Genomic DNA, 18053 nt, shown 5'->3' on the forward strand with positions numbered 1-18053 from the left:
TTTAACCCTTTGTCGTGTGGTAGTGAAAGCATGAACCCTTTGTAGTGTGGTAGTGAAAGCGTTAACCCTTTGTAGTGTGGTAGTGAAAGCATTAACCTTCTGTAGTGTGGTAGTGAAAGCGTTAACCTTCTGTAGTGTGGTAGTAAAAGGGTTAACCTTCTGTAGTGTGGTAGTGAAAGGGTTAACCTTCTGTAGTGTGGTAGTAAAAGGGTTAACCTTCTGTAGTGTGGTAGTGAAAGCGTTAACCCTTTGTAGTGTGGTAGTGAAAGGGTTAACCCGTTGTAGTGTGGTAGTGAAAGGGCTAACCTTCTGTAGTGTGGTAGTGAAAGCATTAACCCTTTGTAGTGTGGTAGTGAACACTTTAACCCTTTGTCGTGTGGTAGTGAAAGGGTTAACCCTTTGTAGTGTGGTAGTGAAAGGGTTAACCTTCTGTAGTGTGGTAGTGAAAGCGTTAACCCTTTGTAGTGTGGTAGTGAACACTTTAACCCTTTGTCGTGTGGTAGTGAAAGCATTAACCCTTTGTAGTGTGGCGGTGAAAGTGTTAACCCTTTGTAGTGTGGCGGTGAAAGTGTTAACCCGTTGTAGTGTGGTAGTGAAAGGGTTAATCTAATCAAAATGTTAGCCGACGCCGCCACCCTGGTTCAGCCTGGTGTGGGTCCAGAGTCCGCATCAGCGGGTCTCTACTTGGCATGTAAAACGGTCATCAGGCAGCACCTCCGCCCGTGTGACGTACTGTACGTACTGTACGCACGGTAATAGATTTTACTCCTCCGATTTATTCACAGCACACTGGTTTAAAAAGCCTCCGGTAAGTGAAGTGCATTAACATCCTGCTGCATTTTATACGGACGGGTCCAGGAGGGTCAGGGGAGCCGCTGGCCGTCTCTGCCCAGCGGTAGTGAGTGGTCTGTGGGGCAGGCCATCTGTCTGAGTGGCTGGCTGGCTAATGGATGGAGCCCCTCCTCTCTGGACCACAATCTCCCTTCTCCCTCCTCCTCCTCCTCCTCCTCCTCCTCCTCCTCCTCCTCCTCCTCCTCCTCCTCCTCCTCCTCCTCCTCCTCCTCCTCCTCCCTCCTCCTCCTCCTCCTCCTCCTCCTCCTCCTCCTCCTCCTCCTGCCTGATTCACCTCCCTCCCATCTCTCCCTCCCCTCGTCCTCAGATGCCTCCCATCTCTCCCTCCGCCCTCTCTCTCCCATCTCTCCCTTCCCTCTGTCCCCTCCTTCCCTCTCTCCCCTCCTTCTCTCTCTCTCCTTGTCCTCAGATGCCTCCTATCTCTCCCTCCCCTCTCTCTCCCATCTCTCCCTCCCCTCCCTCTGTCTCTCTCTCCTTGTCCTCACATGCCTCCCATCTTTCTCTCTCTCTCTGCTTCTGTCTCATCCAAGTCATCCATCGCCCCACTGCTTCTCAGCAGCCAGCAGCCTGTAGCCCTGCTCCCTTCATCAGCCTGACAAACAAGATGGAGAAAACACACACACACACACACAAACACACACACTAACAAATAAAGCCACACACACACACACATAATCACATGCACACACACACATCCAAGATCTTTTCATAGGTGTTGCCTGACATCTGCTGGTCTGAAAACAAGTGAATCTGAAAGCAGCAGCCCTGGCAGAAGGGATGGGCTGTGGTGTGTATTATTATATGTACAGTATATTATATATATTTATTACATGGCGTTTTAAACATTCGCCTAAATGCTTGATTGTGATTGGTCAATAGCGCTCAGCAGCGGTCCGTTATTACTCGATAACGGACCGCTGCCAGGGGCAACAGAGCAATAATGACCGCTGTTCGCAGCTGCAGCAATCAAGCCCACTGACACACACTGCATCAGTGCAACCGAGCAATAATGACCGCTGTTCGCAGCTGGAGCAATCGAGCCCACTGACACACATTGCATCAGTGCAACCGAGCAATAATGACCACTGTTCGCAGCAATCAAGCCCACTGACACACATTGCATCAGTGCAATCAGACACACCTGCCGGCTGCCGGCGATAATAATAACTTTATTTGGGCTGACGGAGCCACAGAACAACTGCGTCTGCATTTGATCTCGTCTTGTCGATGGTGTAAAATGAATTAGGTATATGTGTGTGTAAAACTGCTGCTATTTTAAAAGTGTATACTAAGTTATCTTTACTTACATACACACTTTATTTAAAATGTTTACACAATTCTCTCGTTTATTTTTTTAGTTAGTCTCTCTACATAGTATATTTGATTACAAAGTTGCAATATTATGTGACACAGCTCTGTTCACACATTTCTTTATTCTAGTAGGCCTATATTTGAATTATACATCGTTTTTAGATTCTAAGTTTGATAAGTTTTGATTGTTTTAACGCTGGCTTTGGCAAAATGTAAACATATGTTTCCCATGTCAATAAAGCCCCATTGAATTGAATTGAATTGAGAGACTGAGGATGGATCCCGTTCACATAATTCCCGTCCCCTCCGCCCTCCTCCCTCCTCCCTCCGCCTCGCCCCTCAGGGGGGGGGGGGGGGGGGGGGGGGTGTTGTTTTCGTTTCACATCACAAAGTTCACAAACATCCAGTTCATAAATGATGCAGGTCAAAGTCACTACAGGACACCCTCCTCGAGGCGGCAGGCTGGAGCAAGTGCTCACAGTGCAGAGCAGTCGTCTGGTAATCTGGAGGTTGCCGGTTCGATTCCCACTCCTCCTGGGCAGCGTCCTTGAGCAAGACACTTAACCCCTAACTGCTCCCGGTGAGCAGGTCGGCACCTTGCATGGTCACCTCCGCCGTCGGTGTGTGAATGAATGTGTGAGTGAACGGGTGAAATGTGAGGAGCAAAGTTGAAAGCGCTTTGGATAAAAGCTGCTATTAATAAACGGCTCCAAAATATGTAAAGGTACAGAGAGAGAGAGAGAGAGAGAGAGAGAGAGAGAGAGAGAGAGAGAGAGAGAGAGAGAGAGAGAGAGAGAGAGAGAGAGAAAGAGGGGGTGATATAGAGAGAAAGAGACAGAGAGAGAGAGAGAGAGAGAGAGAGAGAGAGAGAGAGAGAGAGAGAGAGAGAGAGAGAGAGAGAGAGAGAGAGACAGACAGAGGGGGTGATATATATATATATATATAGAGAGAGAGAGAGAGAGAGAGAGAGAGAGAGAGAGAGAGAGAGAGAGAGAGAGAGAGAGAGAGAGAGAGAGAGAGGCACAGAGACAGAGAGAGAGGTGGAGAAAGAGGAAGAACGAAAGAAAGAGTGACAGAGAGAGGTGGAGAGAAAGAGGAATAGAGAGAGGCAGAGAGATGAAGAGAGATGGAGAGTGACAGAGACAGGGAGCGGAGAGAGAGAGAGAGAGAGAGAGAGAGAGAGAGAGAGAGAGAGAGAGAGAGAGAGAGAGAGAGAGAGAGAGAGAGAGAGAGAGAGAGAGAGAGAGAGAGAGAGCCACAGAGAGAGACAGATGAAGAAACAGAGAGAATGGGAGGGACAGTGTTTACCTTTGTGTTCAGCTGTGGGAACCTCTCCGTCTCTGTAGAACAAATGAGACAACAGTCAGACAAGCTTTATTAACCCTTTCACTGCCACACGACAGCCGGTTAACCCTTTCACTGCCGCACTACCAAAACGGTTAACCCTTTCACTGCGACAATACACAGAAGGTTAACCCTTTACTATCACACTACCGACGGGTGACCGGGTTAACCTTCTGTAGTGTGGCAGTGAAAGGGTTAAGGACAAGGGTTTCACCAGGACAACAGTCAGAAAAGCTTTATTAACCCTTTCACTGCCACACGACAGAAGGTTAACCCTTTACTATCACACAGCCGCTGGTCGCCGGCAGTGAAAGGGTTAACCTTCTGTCGTATTGTTGCGGTGAAAGGGTTAACCGTTTTGGTAGTGTGTGGCAGTGAAAGGGTTAAGGCCAAGGGTTTCACCAGGAGGGAAACCAGAGAACACAATAGCATCAGGAAAAGGATGTATGGTTAATGTAGTTCTTAGCGAAAGCTAAACTGAAGGTTGAATACAGAACACGACTTCAAAAAAGATTCAGCACAATTAAAATCTTGTTTTTCCAATCTCGTTGCATTTTTTTAACAGGAGGTACGTTGATGTAAAATTGCACAAAATGTTGGAACCGTTGTTGATACACACTGTGTGATAACTACACAGAATCAAACCATGGATAGCAACAGAATCTGGCCTACAAAGTAATGAAACTACTAGATTACTACACTGTGTATTTCATTTGAGTGGTTAAAAAACATCCCCAGCAACTGTGACACTTTAGTTATCACTAGCACAGGTTAGCCAATGTCATTTGAAAGCTTCATGTATTATCTGTATGATACTAACTTGACATGTCCTTTCAATGAACAGAAAGCCACGCCCCCTCAACATACAGAGAGTTGGCTATGCTCAGAGTTTTGATTGATTGATTGAAAACTTTATTAACAGATTGCAGAATGGGTATACAGTACGGCTCAATACACACAATTGTTAACACTTTGAGTGCCAACGACGAGATTTCTCGTCCTAACTTGCCATGCGTTGAGTGCCAATGACGAGTTCTCGTTATTTAATCGTTATTTCTTTTATTAGCGATATCCATACATTTTTCATCCATCCAGCCTGATGTTATCATTGGCAATGGCTCTGAGCTCGAAAAGGCAAATACCGCCGCCTATCGTCTCCCGGATGGTAATGCACATCATTGGATTGGATTGAGTGGCCATGTGCATCAGAAAAAAAGTCTGGTCCAGGGTGTTCCCATCTCTGGCAAGCAGTGTCGTGTTACCAGATTGACTGAGGACCCTCAGAGCAGCGTCGATTATGTGTTTCGGACTATAACGTTGGATCAATAAACGCGATCAATATTTGGAATGGCGGTCAGGAATTGGATTAATCTTTTTGCAGAACATCTGATGTGAGGTAAGGACTCTATTTTACCAGTATTGGGTTAATCAAATGTTTTTTTCATAGCGATCACAACGTGTCTGTGTGTGTGTGTGTGTGCGCGTGTATGACGTTAGCGCTGACCAGGTCATGGACAATAGATTTTTCAGCTCGCTTCTCTAGCGTGCATAAGTACACATATACTATTGATAATCTAGCGTTTATTTGAAAACTATTCATAAATCAGCCGAAAAATTTCAACGTGTTTTGTGTATTCCACTAAAGGGCTATTATCGCGGAATTTCTCTGAAATTACTAGAACTCTCCGAAACTATACTCTTATTCAAAACGGTATAAAACGGAAATGTACCAATGAAAAAACAATCTGTTTCGTACATGTTGACTGCAAGCAAGTCATTGATAAGCAAGGGGTGTTTTAGACCCATAGCCATAATTTAAGATATAGTTTAAGCGTTCGCAAATATCCCCGACCTCCCATTGACTAAAGCGCTAGCACTCAAGGGGTTATCTGGGCAAAGGGGTGTGGCAGGATGCAGACCAGAGAAAGACTTTCGTCTTGTTTACATCAGGGTCCCCCATTTTCAATTCATCATAATGACGCACTAAGCCACGCCCCCTCAACATACTAGAGTTGGCTGGGCTCAGAGAGGCTGCACTAAAACAGTTATAACAAATACAGCTGAAGCTGGAATAATGACACTCCTGACATTAACATTCCACAAGGAGCTTTTTCTGCATGCTGTGAGTCAAGACATCGTTTAGAGATCTTTCCTCCATGACAACATTTCCATCCACAGTGGTTCTTCCGTCTAGTCCATGTGCCTTGTTGACTGTGTGGGTAATAAGTAGGGTTGGGCACCGAGAACCGGTTCTAATAGGAACCGGTTCCTAACTTCCGGTTCCGGTACATCAACCAAATTAAACTGTATCAAGTCAACTGACAATGTGAATAGTATGAAAACATTTGAAGATTTTTCAAAAAAAATAAAAAAAATCTCCTGCAAAATAAGCTGCGACCTGTTTTGACCTGCACCTCAAAGAATCGGAATCGAGAATCGTCTAGAACAGGAATCGAAATGGAGAATCGGAATCGTTCAAATCCAAATGATGCCCAACCCTAGTAATAAATAAGGCACTTCCTCTTTTGAAGAGAAACTAGCTTACAGGCACACACTCCCTCCCTCTCTGAAGCACAAAGTAACCAGGAAGTGCGGGCAAGCACCATCCCATCCTGCAGTCTGAACCCCCCCCCCCCCACACACACACACACTCTGACCCACTTTCACAGAGTCATGTTTTAACGGATAGCACAGGAGGGGGGCAGGCAGGCACTGGGGAGGGGCCATCGTTGCCATGGACACGTTTGCTGTGGAACAACACCGTGAAGCCAGCTGCTGTGCAAGATTTAACAAACCTGATCATTAGCACAGGGATACAGAATCAACTCACCATCCTGATCTGGATATTAATCTATATCGTAGATTACGGCACGGTGGTGTAGTAGTTAACACTGTTGCCTCACAGCAAGAGTTTCAAGTTTCTTTAATAGTTGTCATACAGAAGTACAGAATACTTTCATACAAAATGCTTCTTACTGTTACGCTCCAGAGACTGTGCTAGACAAGATAGTATCAAATAACATAGTATAGCATGTAAATTAGAAGTAAAAAAATGAGGTCACAGTGTTCAGTATAGACATATGTACAATGTTCGATGCAGAATAGACGTAACTGAGTTACCATATAATATACAATACTATGCAAAAGTATGCAGTGTACTAATGTACAATACTATATAGTGCAAAGCAGAAATGGGATGAGGTACAATTTAGGTACAATTTACAGTAAGGTGTACGAGTTGTAGTGCAATCCTTCATCAATAAATATAAAGTGTGGGGAGTGGGTGCTACAGTGTGTTTGTTTAAAGTGAGTGTGTGCTATAAAGTGTGGGGAGTGGGTGCTACAGTGTGTTTGTTTAAAGTGAGTGTGTGCTATAAAGTGTGGGGAGTGGGTGCTACAGTGTGTTTGTTTAAAGTGAGTGTGTGCTATAAAGTGTGGGGAGTGGGTGCTACAGTGTGTTTGTTTAAAGTGAGTGTGTGCTATAAAGTGTGGGGAGTGGGTGCTACAGTGTGTTTGTTTAAAGTGAGTGTGTGCTATAAAGTGTGGGGAGTGGGTGCTACAGTGTGTTTGTTTAAAGTGAGTGTGTGCTATAAAGTGTGGGGAGTGGGTGCTACAGTGTGTTTGTTTAAAGTGAGTGTGTGCTATAAAGTGTGGGGAGTGGGTGCTACAGTGTGTTTGTTTAAAGTGAGTGTGTGCTATAAAGTGTGGGGAGTGGGTGCTACAGTGTGTTTGTTTAAAGTGAGTGTGTGCTATAAAGTGTGGGGAGTGGGTGCTACAGTGTGTTTGTTTAAAGTGAGTGTGTGCTATAAAGTGTGGGGAGTGGGTGCTACAGTGTGTTTGTTTAAAGTGAGTGTGTGCTATAAAGTGTGGGGAGTGGGTGCTACAGTGTGTTTGTTTAAAGTGAGTGTGTGCTATAAAGTGTGGGGAGTGGGTGCTACAGTGTGTTTGTTTAAAGTGAGTGTGTGCGTGTGAATGTGTGTGCTATGTGCGTTTGATGGTTGTTGTTGTGTAGTGTTCATTGTTCGTTGAGCAGCCTGATGGCCTGGGGATCTGGGCCCTGGGTTCAATTCCCGCTTGGGGGACCAGGTTGCCGGGTTGCCAGGTACCCAGGTGGGTGGCATCTCCCGGGCCTTTGTGTGTGGAGTTTGCATGTTCTCCCCCCGTGACCGCAAGGGTTTCCCCTCCAGAAAAAGAGATAAGCCCAATGGAAAAACATGCAGACGCAGCCCAACGCTGTTGTGTCCCTGATGAAGACGGACAGGAGCACTTAAGATTGGTCCCCGGGCGCGGCCCACGCCGCAACTCATGTCTGCTCCCGGCTGCCCTTGGGGGGGGGGGGGGGGGGAAGGACGGTGGGGTGGGTCAAGCCAGCGCAGAGAAGAAATGTCATCGGCGACCCAAAAAAAGAAAAATGCAATGTGACACAGCTCTGTTCACACATTTCTTTATTCTAGTAGGGCAGGCCTATATTTTATTTGAATTGTACATGGTTTTTTCGTTTTGATAAGTGCTTGATACGTTTTTATTAGGGATGTCCGATAATATCGGCCTACCGATATTATCGGCCGATATTGGCATTCAAATGTGATATCGGAAAATATCGGTATCGGTTTTCAGATTTTTTATTTTTATTCGTTTTACATTTCTATAACCTTTATTTACCCAGGCAAGCAAGTAAGAACACATTCTGATTTTACTTATTGTCAAAAGTATGCATAATGTTGTGTTAATTCCACAACAAGAGATATGTAATGTTAATTACCTGAAATTATTCAGGTTTTTTTGGGAACCCTGCATATATCGGTATCGGTTGATATCGGTTGATATCGGTATCGGAAATTAAGAGTTGGACAATATCGGTATAGGTAAAAAAAAAGCCAATATCGAGCATCCCTAGTTTTTATTGTTCCAATGTATTGTTTCCCATGATGTCAATAAAGCCCATTTGAAATTAGGATAATTCCACCTACAATGAACAGACTCCAGTCGCCCAACAACACTCCGTGCTTTGTCTAATGTCTAATGTCTTTTGTGTTGTTTGCGGTGTTTTGATTTTCTACTTGGTATTTTATTTGTATTTATAAGTTTTTAACCTGTATTATTATTTCTTATCGTCTCGTCAGTAGTATTATTATTATTTAAAAAAGTTTGATAATTTTTTTTTTGAAAGAGTCCCGCTGGGCTCTGACAACAAGCGGAGGGAGACAGGCCCGAGGAACATGTGTAGACGACGCGCTCGTCACGCCGACAACAAGTCCAACTTCAAGCACACCTGGTAGAACGAGTCCAACACCGGCGAGCGAGCGTACAGAAGTATAGGTCACGCCTCTGTTCTGCTTCCCTTTGACACGGCGCTTCAGGTGATGAAAAAGCAGAGCCGCACTGACGATTAATTATTATTCAATGTGAGAGATTGGAGATAAGGATAACGAGGCCAGTTATTTGTCCTCTCTATCTCGATCAGCCAGGGGGGGGGGGGGGGGGGGGGGGGGCTTGTTCAGACATCTGTCCAGGAAATACTGTTTACTTTATAGCCGGCTGTCCCAAGTGACACTCTGTGCCCTGTAGAGTTAGACCCACCCACCTGCAGTAACACAATTCTATGGATAATAATACATCTGGCCCGGCAATGCATGTAGAAATATTGTTGTTAATTGTAGTGTTGCTCGTTTTCACTGGTCATGTGTTGAAGTTGAATCTAGCCAAGCAGTAGCTTAGGCTATTTATTTCCTTGAGAATTGTGATTCTCCCAGCCAGGTAGCTGTAACCTGTCCTGTCCACGGACTGTTCTCCCCTGCTCTACCTCTCCCTGTCCCAGTATGTGTGTTCCTTGTCTCTCTGTCCCTTGGTGTTCTTTCTCTTATCGCTCTCTTGCTCTCTCCCTCACTCTTCTTCATGTCCCCCTGTTAGTCTAGAGTTACTGTCTTGTATTAGGTTCACCGTTTAGTGTTAGTGTTTGTAGTCTGCCTGTTTTGTCCCAGTGTCTGGTGTCGATTGTCTCGTCAATCCCCTCCCAGGTGTTTCTCGTTTGTCATTAAGTTCCTGTGTATTTGAGTTCCTCGTTTCCTGTTCTCTGTGTCGGCCCATTGTTCTATGTTGCATGTAAGTGTTCCCTGTGTTTCATGTTCTTGTTAGTATTTAGGAATAGTTCATTTTGTTTCCCCCGGCCTTTTCCCCTCTTCCAGTAGAGGTTTTGTTTTTGTTGTAGTTTCCATGTACCCTCCTTGTTCTGTTTGATATCCCGTGTTTATTAAACCCTTGGACTCACTGCCTGCCTCATCTCGTCTGCTCTTGAGTCCTGTTGCATCACCACCACACTACTGTGACTGTAGGTTCCACTGCCAAACCCGAAGTGGGAGAGTCCAAGGCATTACAGTGGGGAGACCCAGAGTGTACCAAGTGCAGTCGAGTACAGAGGGGTGTTTAACCAATTAAAGGGCGTAGGCTTGGAAAGTACCCGTAACAATGTTTGTTGTTAATATCTAGGGCTGCAACTAATTACTATTTTGGTAGTCGACTAATCTGTCGATTATTTTTTCGATTAGTCGACTAATCGAAAAACAATTATATTAAAAAAAAAATATATATATATATATATATACTTTTTTTTTCTTTTTTTTCACTACCTATCTTTGTGAAAGTGGCTTCTCAGCTCTGGTCCAGCTGAAGACAGAGCAGAGGAACAGATTGGACATTGAGCATGACCTCAGAGTTGCTTTGAGACTCTTGTCAGGACCAAACAACATCCCCAGTTATCCCATTAGTTCCCCCAAACTTACTGTCGGTCTGTTATGTTAAGAAGTATTCAGCTGGCTGGACCAGAGCTGAGAAGCCACTTTCACAAAGATAGGTAGTGCAAAAAATAAAAAATATATATATATTTTTTTTAATGACTAATCGACGCAACAATATCTCGTCGACGATTTTTCATAATCGACGATGTCGACTAATCGTTGCAGCCCTATTAATATATATATTATGTTAGTATGGATGAAGGAATCGTCTCATTGTCAACAGTATTATTCGTCAATAGGAATAATGTCTGTAGTTATTGATTGATTGTATAATGATGATAGTTTGTCTCTGTAGGAGGAGCCACCATTACAAAGCTGGGATAGAAGCTCCTTTCAGTGAGAGAGACTTACAGTTACAGTTGAAAAGGGCCTAGGGCCTAGTTTCTTTCCTAGTTTCTGATTATTTCTATGTTTGAGGAGCCTTGTATTTTTTGTGATTTAATTCTTGTAGATTTTCCTTTTTTGTCTTTATGGAAACCATTCTGGTTGTTGCATATCATGTGCTCCTGATTCACCACTTGGCCAGTGCTTACAGTCATGCTATCAGTTCAGTTCAGTTCAGTCAGAGTATGTAGCTCATTAACTAACTCATTGACCATATTCACACGGTGGCCATTTTGCTCTTATGTCATGCTTGGGTTGGGATTCCTTTCCACCCTGTTAAGCACGACATAAAAGCAAAATGGCCTTCTCCTTCGCTCTCTTCTCACTTTCTTTCCCTCTGTTTGTGGGCTAATTCTTTCAGTCAATGAGAGGAATATGATCGTTTCTCTATTTTCCCGTTAGAAAACCAGTATTCTTTTGTTTTGTCACCGGGCCAACAGACATAAAAACTGGGTGGCGTAGCGGAGATTGCGCTCGTCACCAATGCAAGAGACTCCGGTCTCGACTCCCCGAGTCAGCATTGCCTGCGGCTTGGGCCAGTCGTCATACTATCTCAATTGGCGGAGGTAGCGGGTGGAAAGTCGATGGGTGGGGATTGGACGTTGTGGACAGCGACTCCTACAGGTCGGTTGGGTGGCGTCCATACCAAAAGGTAGCCGCATTTCTGGCAGACGTTTCTGGTCATGTGACATGTGCGCCCAATAGCGTGACGAGCTGTGTCTTTGCCCATTTCCACGTCAAACAGCCTGCAAACTACCTGGCGTTCCATCGCCATGCTCTAAGACAAACTCTAACCATAAACAACTTCGAAAGAGTGCCTAAGCTTAACCGTCGAAAGAACTTGCCGTCACGCTCTAAGACAAACTCTAACCTTAACCAACTTCGAAGAGTGCCTAAGCTTAACCAGTGTAGAAACTGGCGTCGGCCAATCAGAGAGCGTCTGCCAGAAATGTGGCTACCTTTGGTAATCACGCGGTCCTGGTAATCACAGGAAGTATCGGGGGCAGCGTGAGCCTCCCACGCGTTAATCCTCGCCACTGAGAGTCCACGCTGTCTGGTGAAAAGATGCGACAGTCACAGGCTGCCTCCTCGTGTACCGGAGGGGACACGTGATGCAAGGCTTCTATCCTCACTACAGCCGACCAGTGGGAGGCATAGTCTAGCAACGTTCAAGACAGGGGAGGGGAGAATTGGAGGGGAGAATTGGCGAGGCGAAATTGGGATGAGAGAAAAATAGAAAATAAGGAGAAAAAGTGGATAAAAAAATTAATTATTTGAGCCAGGTGATGTTTTTGTTTTTCAGTTGAATTATATTTAAATGCATTCCAATTAGGGTTGGGTACCGAATTCGGTACTTTTGAGGTACCGAACCGAAACACAGCGGTACTACCGAGTATCGAATCAAGTGAGAAACCGAAAAAAAAAATAAAAAAAAAATACAAAATATTTTTTATTAATTTTTTTTTTTTACTTTTTTTTTTTTTTTTACTTTTCTCTTTTCATGTCAACGTTCACACGCACAATATATGCTTACCTAGGATTTGACTTGATTCAACAACAAAGCAGTCGGAGCAATGACAAGCCGAAAACTGTCGAAATTGTAGTTATTTGAAGTTTGGACTTGTTAGTTTAGGAATAAGGGGCAGGTAACTATAAGATTTATTCTTCTTCCTGCTCCTTTTGTCCATGGAATGACTATTTATGATTGTGTAATGAAGAAACTATGATTGTATGATTCCATGTGGCAAATAAAAACTCTGAACTGAACTGAACTGAACTGACTATATATTTCTGTTTCCTCGCCAATATTATAGTTGAATGTATGTCATATATGTCTATATGAATTGAAAATGGGGGACCCTGATGGAAACAAGACAAACGTCTTTCTCAGGTCTGCATCCCCTTAACAATTGTATGTATTGAGCCGTACTGTATTGTACCCATTCTGCAATCTGTTAAATAAAGTTTTCATTCATTCATTCATTCACTCGAGCTTGGATTAATCTTCACACCCCTAGTTTCTAACAATAAGCAAATTTATCTTCCCTCTCTCCATCCGTCTGTGGTTGAAAGATAAAGCCACAACATTTACATAATATTTCAGTCATACGGTCACATACAGTAGACTAGACACACTATGAGCAGAGAAAACATGCGACTGTGTAGATAAGCTAGTGTCCGTTGGCAGACATTAACCAGGGTGGACGACAAAGCAGTACATTCAATAACTGAGCTTCAGAACCTTAGTGATCTAATATAGCCGACTATTTTTTCAGTTCACTTTGCTAAAAAGGGAGCTGCTTACAACAAATGCATTTATTACTATTATTATATTACTATAACATGACTGTTAAGCTCTGGCTCGTGTGATCCCCTGCCCAACACACTGTTGTTCAAATGCATAATAGCCCAATGTAGGTCAAAGTCAAATCGTTTTGTGGGAGACGGCGGCAAGCTCGATGATGTGATGTCGATTTGACAGGATTAGTCATCATCATAATGTAACAACATCAGCAACATCATGTAACAACACCAGCAACGTGCAGAGGAAATAAACACCGACATCAGCCCTTTCTCTTTGCACTTATCTTTTCATTATGAATTGAAAATGGGGGACTTGATTGATTGATTGATTGATTGAAAACTTTATTAACAGATTGCAGAATGGGTACAGTACAGTACAATACATACAATTGTTAAGGGGTACACATGTACAGGTACAGGTATGGGCATGGTGATAGTAGAAGACATAAATATAGGCAATATATTAAAAAAATAATAAGCAGTGTAAACAATATAATTAACTCTCAATATAAGAATATGAGCAAGTAAACCGTGTAATCAAAGGTGCAGGTGAGTCATGTATGTCATATCAGTTATAGTATGTGTTACAATACATATGGGCAATAAACACTTAGAATCTGAATATATACTATGAGTAAGTAAAGTATCCAGTATACACAGGTGCAGTATACATAAGGTACCCTAAATGGCATGATATACAGTACATACGCCATACGTTACGTTATAGTCCGTGCAGGTTAGGTGGTAAGAGTCAGAACGACAAGGTGTGTTGGAACAGTAGTGATATAAAGTAGACAACAGGAAAGGAATATTCGTACAGTACAACACAATAAAGCTACATAATACACACTGTACAACTGTACAAGCAAAACTGTACATTGGAATATTGACAAAACCATACTTGGTCATTTACTGTACATTGGAGGGGGTTGGGTTAGGACATTTACAGGGGCCAGTTTCGAATTGCAGTCTCCCGTAGGTGTTCTTTGAGAGTGGGTTTGAAAGTGGGTAGTGATTCACAATGTAAACAAGACGAAAGTCTTTCTCTGGTCTGCATCCCCTTAACAATTGTGTGTATTGAGCCGTACTGTATTGTACCCATTCTGCAATCTGTTAAATAAAGTTTTCAATCAATCAATCAATCAATCAATCAACCAATCAATCACTTCTGTATTCAATTAGATAGTTGCATGTTAGGAACAACGACTCGACTGAACAACTAGACGAGTTAGTAGATGAGGGGAGCTGTTTGAAGTCATTCGCATCCCTGGTCTCTTTATTGTCCATAATAATAGACAATATAAAAGGGAAACAGGAGAAGAACTAGAAGTGAACATATTGATCTGCATAATGTATCATTGTAGTAATAATGAGGTGAAACGTCGTACCCGTCATCCAGGTGACAACCCGCTCCACAGCTGGCCATCTCCGCCACCATCCTCCACTGTCCTCCTCCTACAGAGCTTTTTGTTTAAGTTCCGTGATGATTACCTGTCTTATATTAATAATAATTAATCACTAAATCCAACTAATCAGGGGCGAATTCCTCGTCCCAAGCGAGGAATACAACAAGTATGCGACGTGCGCTCTACCATCATAACGTCTGCGCGTGCGTAAAAAACACAGATCTCACAGGCGTCTTCAACAAGTGTCCATTACAAATGCGGTTGGAGATGTTTTACAGATCGGCGCTAGTGCGCAGCAGCAGCAGCGCAGAGCATACGCCACTGGCACTAGGCACTTCCGCATAGGCACTTCCGCGTTACAGTACATGGAGCTCGTGAGGTGGGAGGGGCTGGGGGAGAGTAATGATACGCGTACCGCGTCTATACCCCCCCGTTTGATTATTTTGAGCGGGAAATGTGCTTGCCAGATTACAAGGCTGCACTACAGCCAAGAAACCACCAGGTGTCACCATACACAACAGAATCGGGATCTCGCGCTGCTCGCCTGGGCTACTTTTTTAGAGTCCTTCGAGAAAACTTTCACACAAGACTAGTTCCTGCTTGGTCTGTTAATCATATTCAAGTTCCTCTTTTGCCCCGGAAGACACATTTGGTTCACCAAAGACTGGTAGTTCAAAATGGTGATGACAATATCACAAGATATTAATGATGAATTGAAAATGGGGGACCCTGATGTAAACAAGACAAACGTCTTTCTCTGGTCTGCATCCCCTTAACAATTGTGTGTATTGAGCCGTACTGTATTGTACCCATTCTGCAATCTGTTAAATAAAGTTTCATTCATTCATTCATTCATTCATTCATTCATTCATTCATTCATTCATTCATTCATTCATTCATTCATTCATTCATGATGATGATGATGATAATGAAGGCAAGGGTGATTATGATGACAATGGTGAAGATGAAGATGATGATATTCTGTACCCGAAAAAAACTAAAACAAAAGGCTGGCTGCCACAAAACAGTCACATCTAGAGACCTAAAAACCTACTCTAGCGAGGCCTTCAACCTTGAACTGGAGAGTCTGGACTGGTCAGATGAACTCAATGGTACACTGGTTGAAGAAACATGGCATGGTTTCAAAACCAAATTCTCAACAATACTAAACGACATGGCCCCCCTAAGAACCACCAGGGTAAAAAATCGCGCTGAGCCGTGGATGCACTCCGAAATACTGGCCGCTATGAAAACCAGAGACAAAAAATGCTCTGAGTTTCGTAAAAGTCAGTCAAAGCTTACTAAAAGCACGAGCAGTGAACTCCAAGCCCACGTGACTGAACTCAAACTAGAAAGAAACAGACTAAGAAACGACGTAAACTCCATGATCAAAACTGCAAAAAAGAATTTCATCAATGACAAAACTGAGGAAAACAAAAACAAACCACGTGAACTTTGGAAATTACTCAATAACCAACTAGGATGCAGTAAAAAACTTAAAACCAGATTCTCAAACATAAACATAAAAGGACAACACGCTCATCACAGACAAGCTGGATGTAGCCAATTACTTAAACATTTTCTTCACAAACATAGCCACAACACTAGTAAACAAACTACCCTCCCACTCAGGGCTTTATGGGGTAGAACACATAGTAGCTTACTACAAAAACCTAGGGGTCCGCAAGGACGACTTCAAGCTGGAAATGGTAACAACAGATGAGGTACTCAATAAACTGAGCGCCCTCCAACCTAACAAGGCCACTGGCCATGACAACATCCCCTCCAAATTCCTCAGAGACTCAGCAGCCGCCATCACCCCAATCATCACACACATAATAAACCTCTCCATAAAACAGGGACACGTCCCCAAGGACTTCAAAATTGCGAGGGTGACCCCTCTGCACAAAAAGGGCAGCAAATTAGACCCAGGCAACTACCGCCCTGTTTCTATTCTCACCTCCATCTCGAAAGTCATGGAAAAATAGTCTACGAACAGGTCGAAAAGTACCTAGCGGAAAAAATCTAATCTACAAATTCCAATCTGGCTTCAGAACATCCCACTCCACTGACACATGCCTTCTCTATTTGAATGACCACATCAAACAAGAGGTGGACGCAGGCAAATACTGCGGCATGGTCATGCTGGACCTACAAAAGGCCTTTGACACGGTCAATCACTCCATTCTGATTGACAAGCTAAAAGCAATTGGTTTTGATAGTCTATCAGTGAGCTGGATGCAATCCTACCTTGAGGGGAGGGAACAGATGGTGGAGGTAAACGGTACCCTATCCCCCCCCTCACAGTGAGCTGTGGTGTTCCACAAGGAAGCATACTAGGACCGCTACTGTTCCTAATTTATGCAAATGACATGTCGTCAGCTTGTGACTGCAACTTGTTCCTGTTTGCGGACGACTCAGCCCTGCTGGTCTCTGACAAGAACAAGTTACAGGTTGAAAAAACCCTCAGCTCGGAACTAGGCAGAATCTGCATATGGCTCGCTGATAACAAACTATCATTACACATGGGCAAAACAGAGTCCATTCTCTTCGGTTCAAATAACAAACTCAGCAAGACCGACGGCTTCTCAGTTACAGTGGGTGACAATATTGTCACAAGGAAAGATGAAATTACCTACCTGGGTTCCATCCTAGAGGCTAATCTCTCCTGTGACAAAATGGCATCCAATGTAATAAAAAAAGTCAACCAACGAACTCGATTCTTGTACCGGATCTCCTCTCTGGTAAACAAGAATACCCTGAAGACTCTGGCAGGAGCACTCATTCAGGGGTACTACGACTATGCTTGCACCTCATGGTACCAAAGCACCTCAAAGGCGCTAAAAACAAAATTACAAACATCTCAAAAGAAACTGGTCAGACTACTGCTTGACCTTACTCCTAGAACCCACCTCACCCCTGCCCACTTTGACAACCTAGGATGGCTTAGAGTAGACGACAGAGTACAGCAACTTGCAATGGGCCTGGTCTACAAGATACACTACACGACCAAGGTACCCATGTACATGACAAAATACTTCCCAAAGGTCAGTGAATACCACGATCACAACACCAGAGGGAGCTCCACAAATCATGTTAAACCCAGATTCGGCTCAAACAAGGGACTAAACACGTTTCGCAATTATGCCACATCAATGTGGAACGCCCTACCCAAAGCTGTAAAGGAATGTGAATCACTACCCACTTTCAAAAACACTCTCAAAAAACACCTAAGGGAGACTGCAACTCGAAACTGGCCCCTGTAAATGTCCGAACACAACCCCCTCCAATGTACAGTAAATTACCAAGTATGGTCTTGTCAATAATCCAATGTACAGTGTTGTTTGTACAGTTGTACAGTGTCCCCCACCCACCCCTCCTACCCAACCCCCCCCCCCCCCCCCCCCCCCCCCCCACTCCTACCCAACCCCCCCCCACCCACCCATCCACCTCCAATGTACAGTCCCCCCCACCCCCACCTACCCAATCCAATGTACAGTTTCTACGTCTAATGTATATACTCTTTTCTTTCTGGACTCTTTTTGTATCACAAACAGTACTGTAATTGCAAATCTGGTATGTCATAATGTATAGATGTAGCAGTACTGTCTATCGGTATGTCATGTATGTCACATATGTTACGATGAATTGAAAATGG

The 18053-nt window shown here is 43.8% G+C and overlaps 1 protein-coding gene across 3 annotated transcripts in view; it reads right to left on the bottom strand.

The window, feature by feature from the left end:
- LOC311242597 (uncharacterized protein) overlaps positions 1 to 14562 on the bottom strand; it is a 46369-nt gene extending 31807 nt beyond the window's left edge. For all 3 annotated transcript variants that reach the window (XM_084331579.1, XM_084331580.1, XM_084331578.1), the window contains exons 1-2: positions 14378 to 14562; positions 3472 to 3503 (exon numbers count right to left, since the gene is read on the bottom strand). In XM_084331579.1, the coding sequence (XP_084187705.1) occupies positions 3472 to 3503; positions 14378 to 14427 (82 nt within the window). In that variant the 5' untranslated portion in view covers positions 14428 to 14562. The remainder of the gene's footprint in view (positions 1 to 3471; positions 3504 to 14377) is intronic.
- Between the last annotated feature and the right edge of the window lie 3491 nt (positions 14563 to 18053).

Source organism: Notolepis coatsorum, assembly GCF_963971535.1.
Source record: "Notolepis coatsorum genome assembly, chromosome: 1".
In the NCBI taxonomy this organism is placed as follows: Eukaryota; Metazoa; Chordata; class Actinopteri; order Aulopiformes; family Paralepididae; genus Notolepis; species Notolepis coatsorum.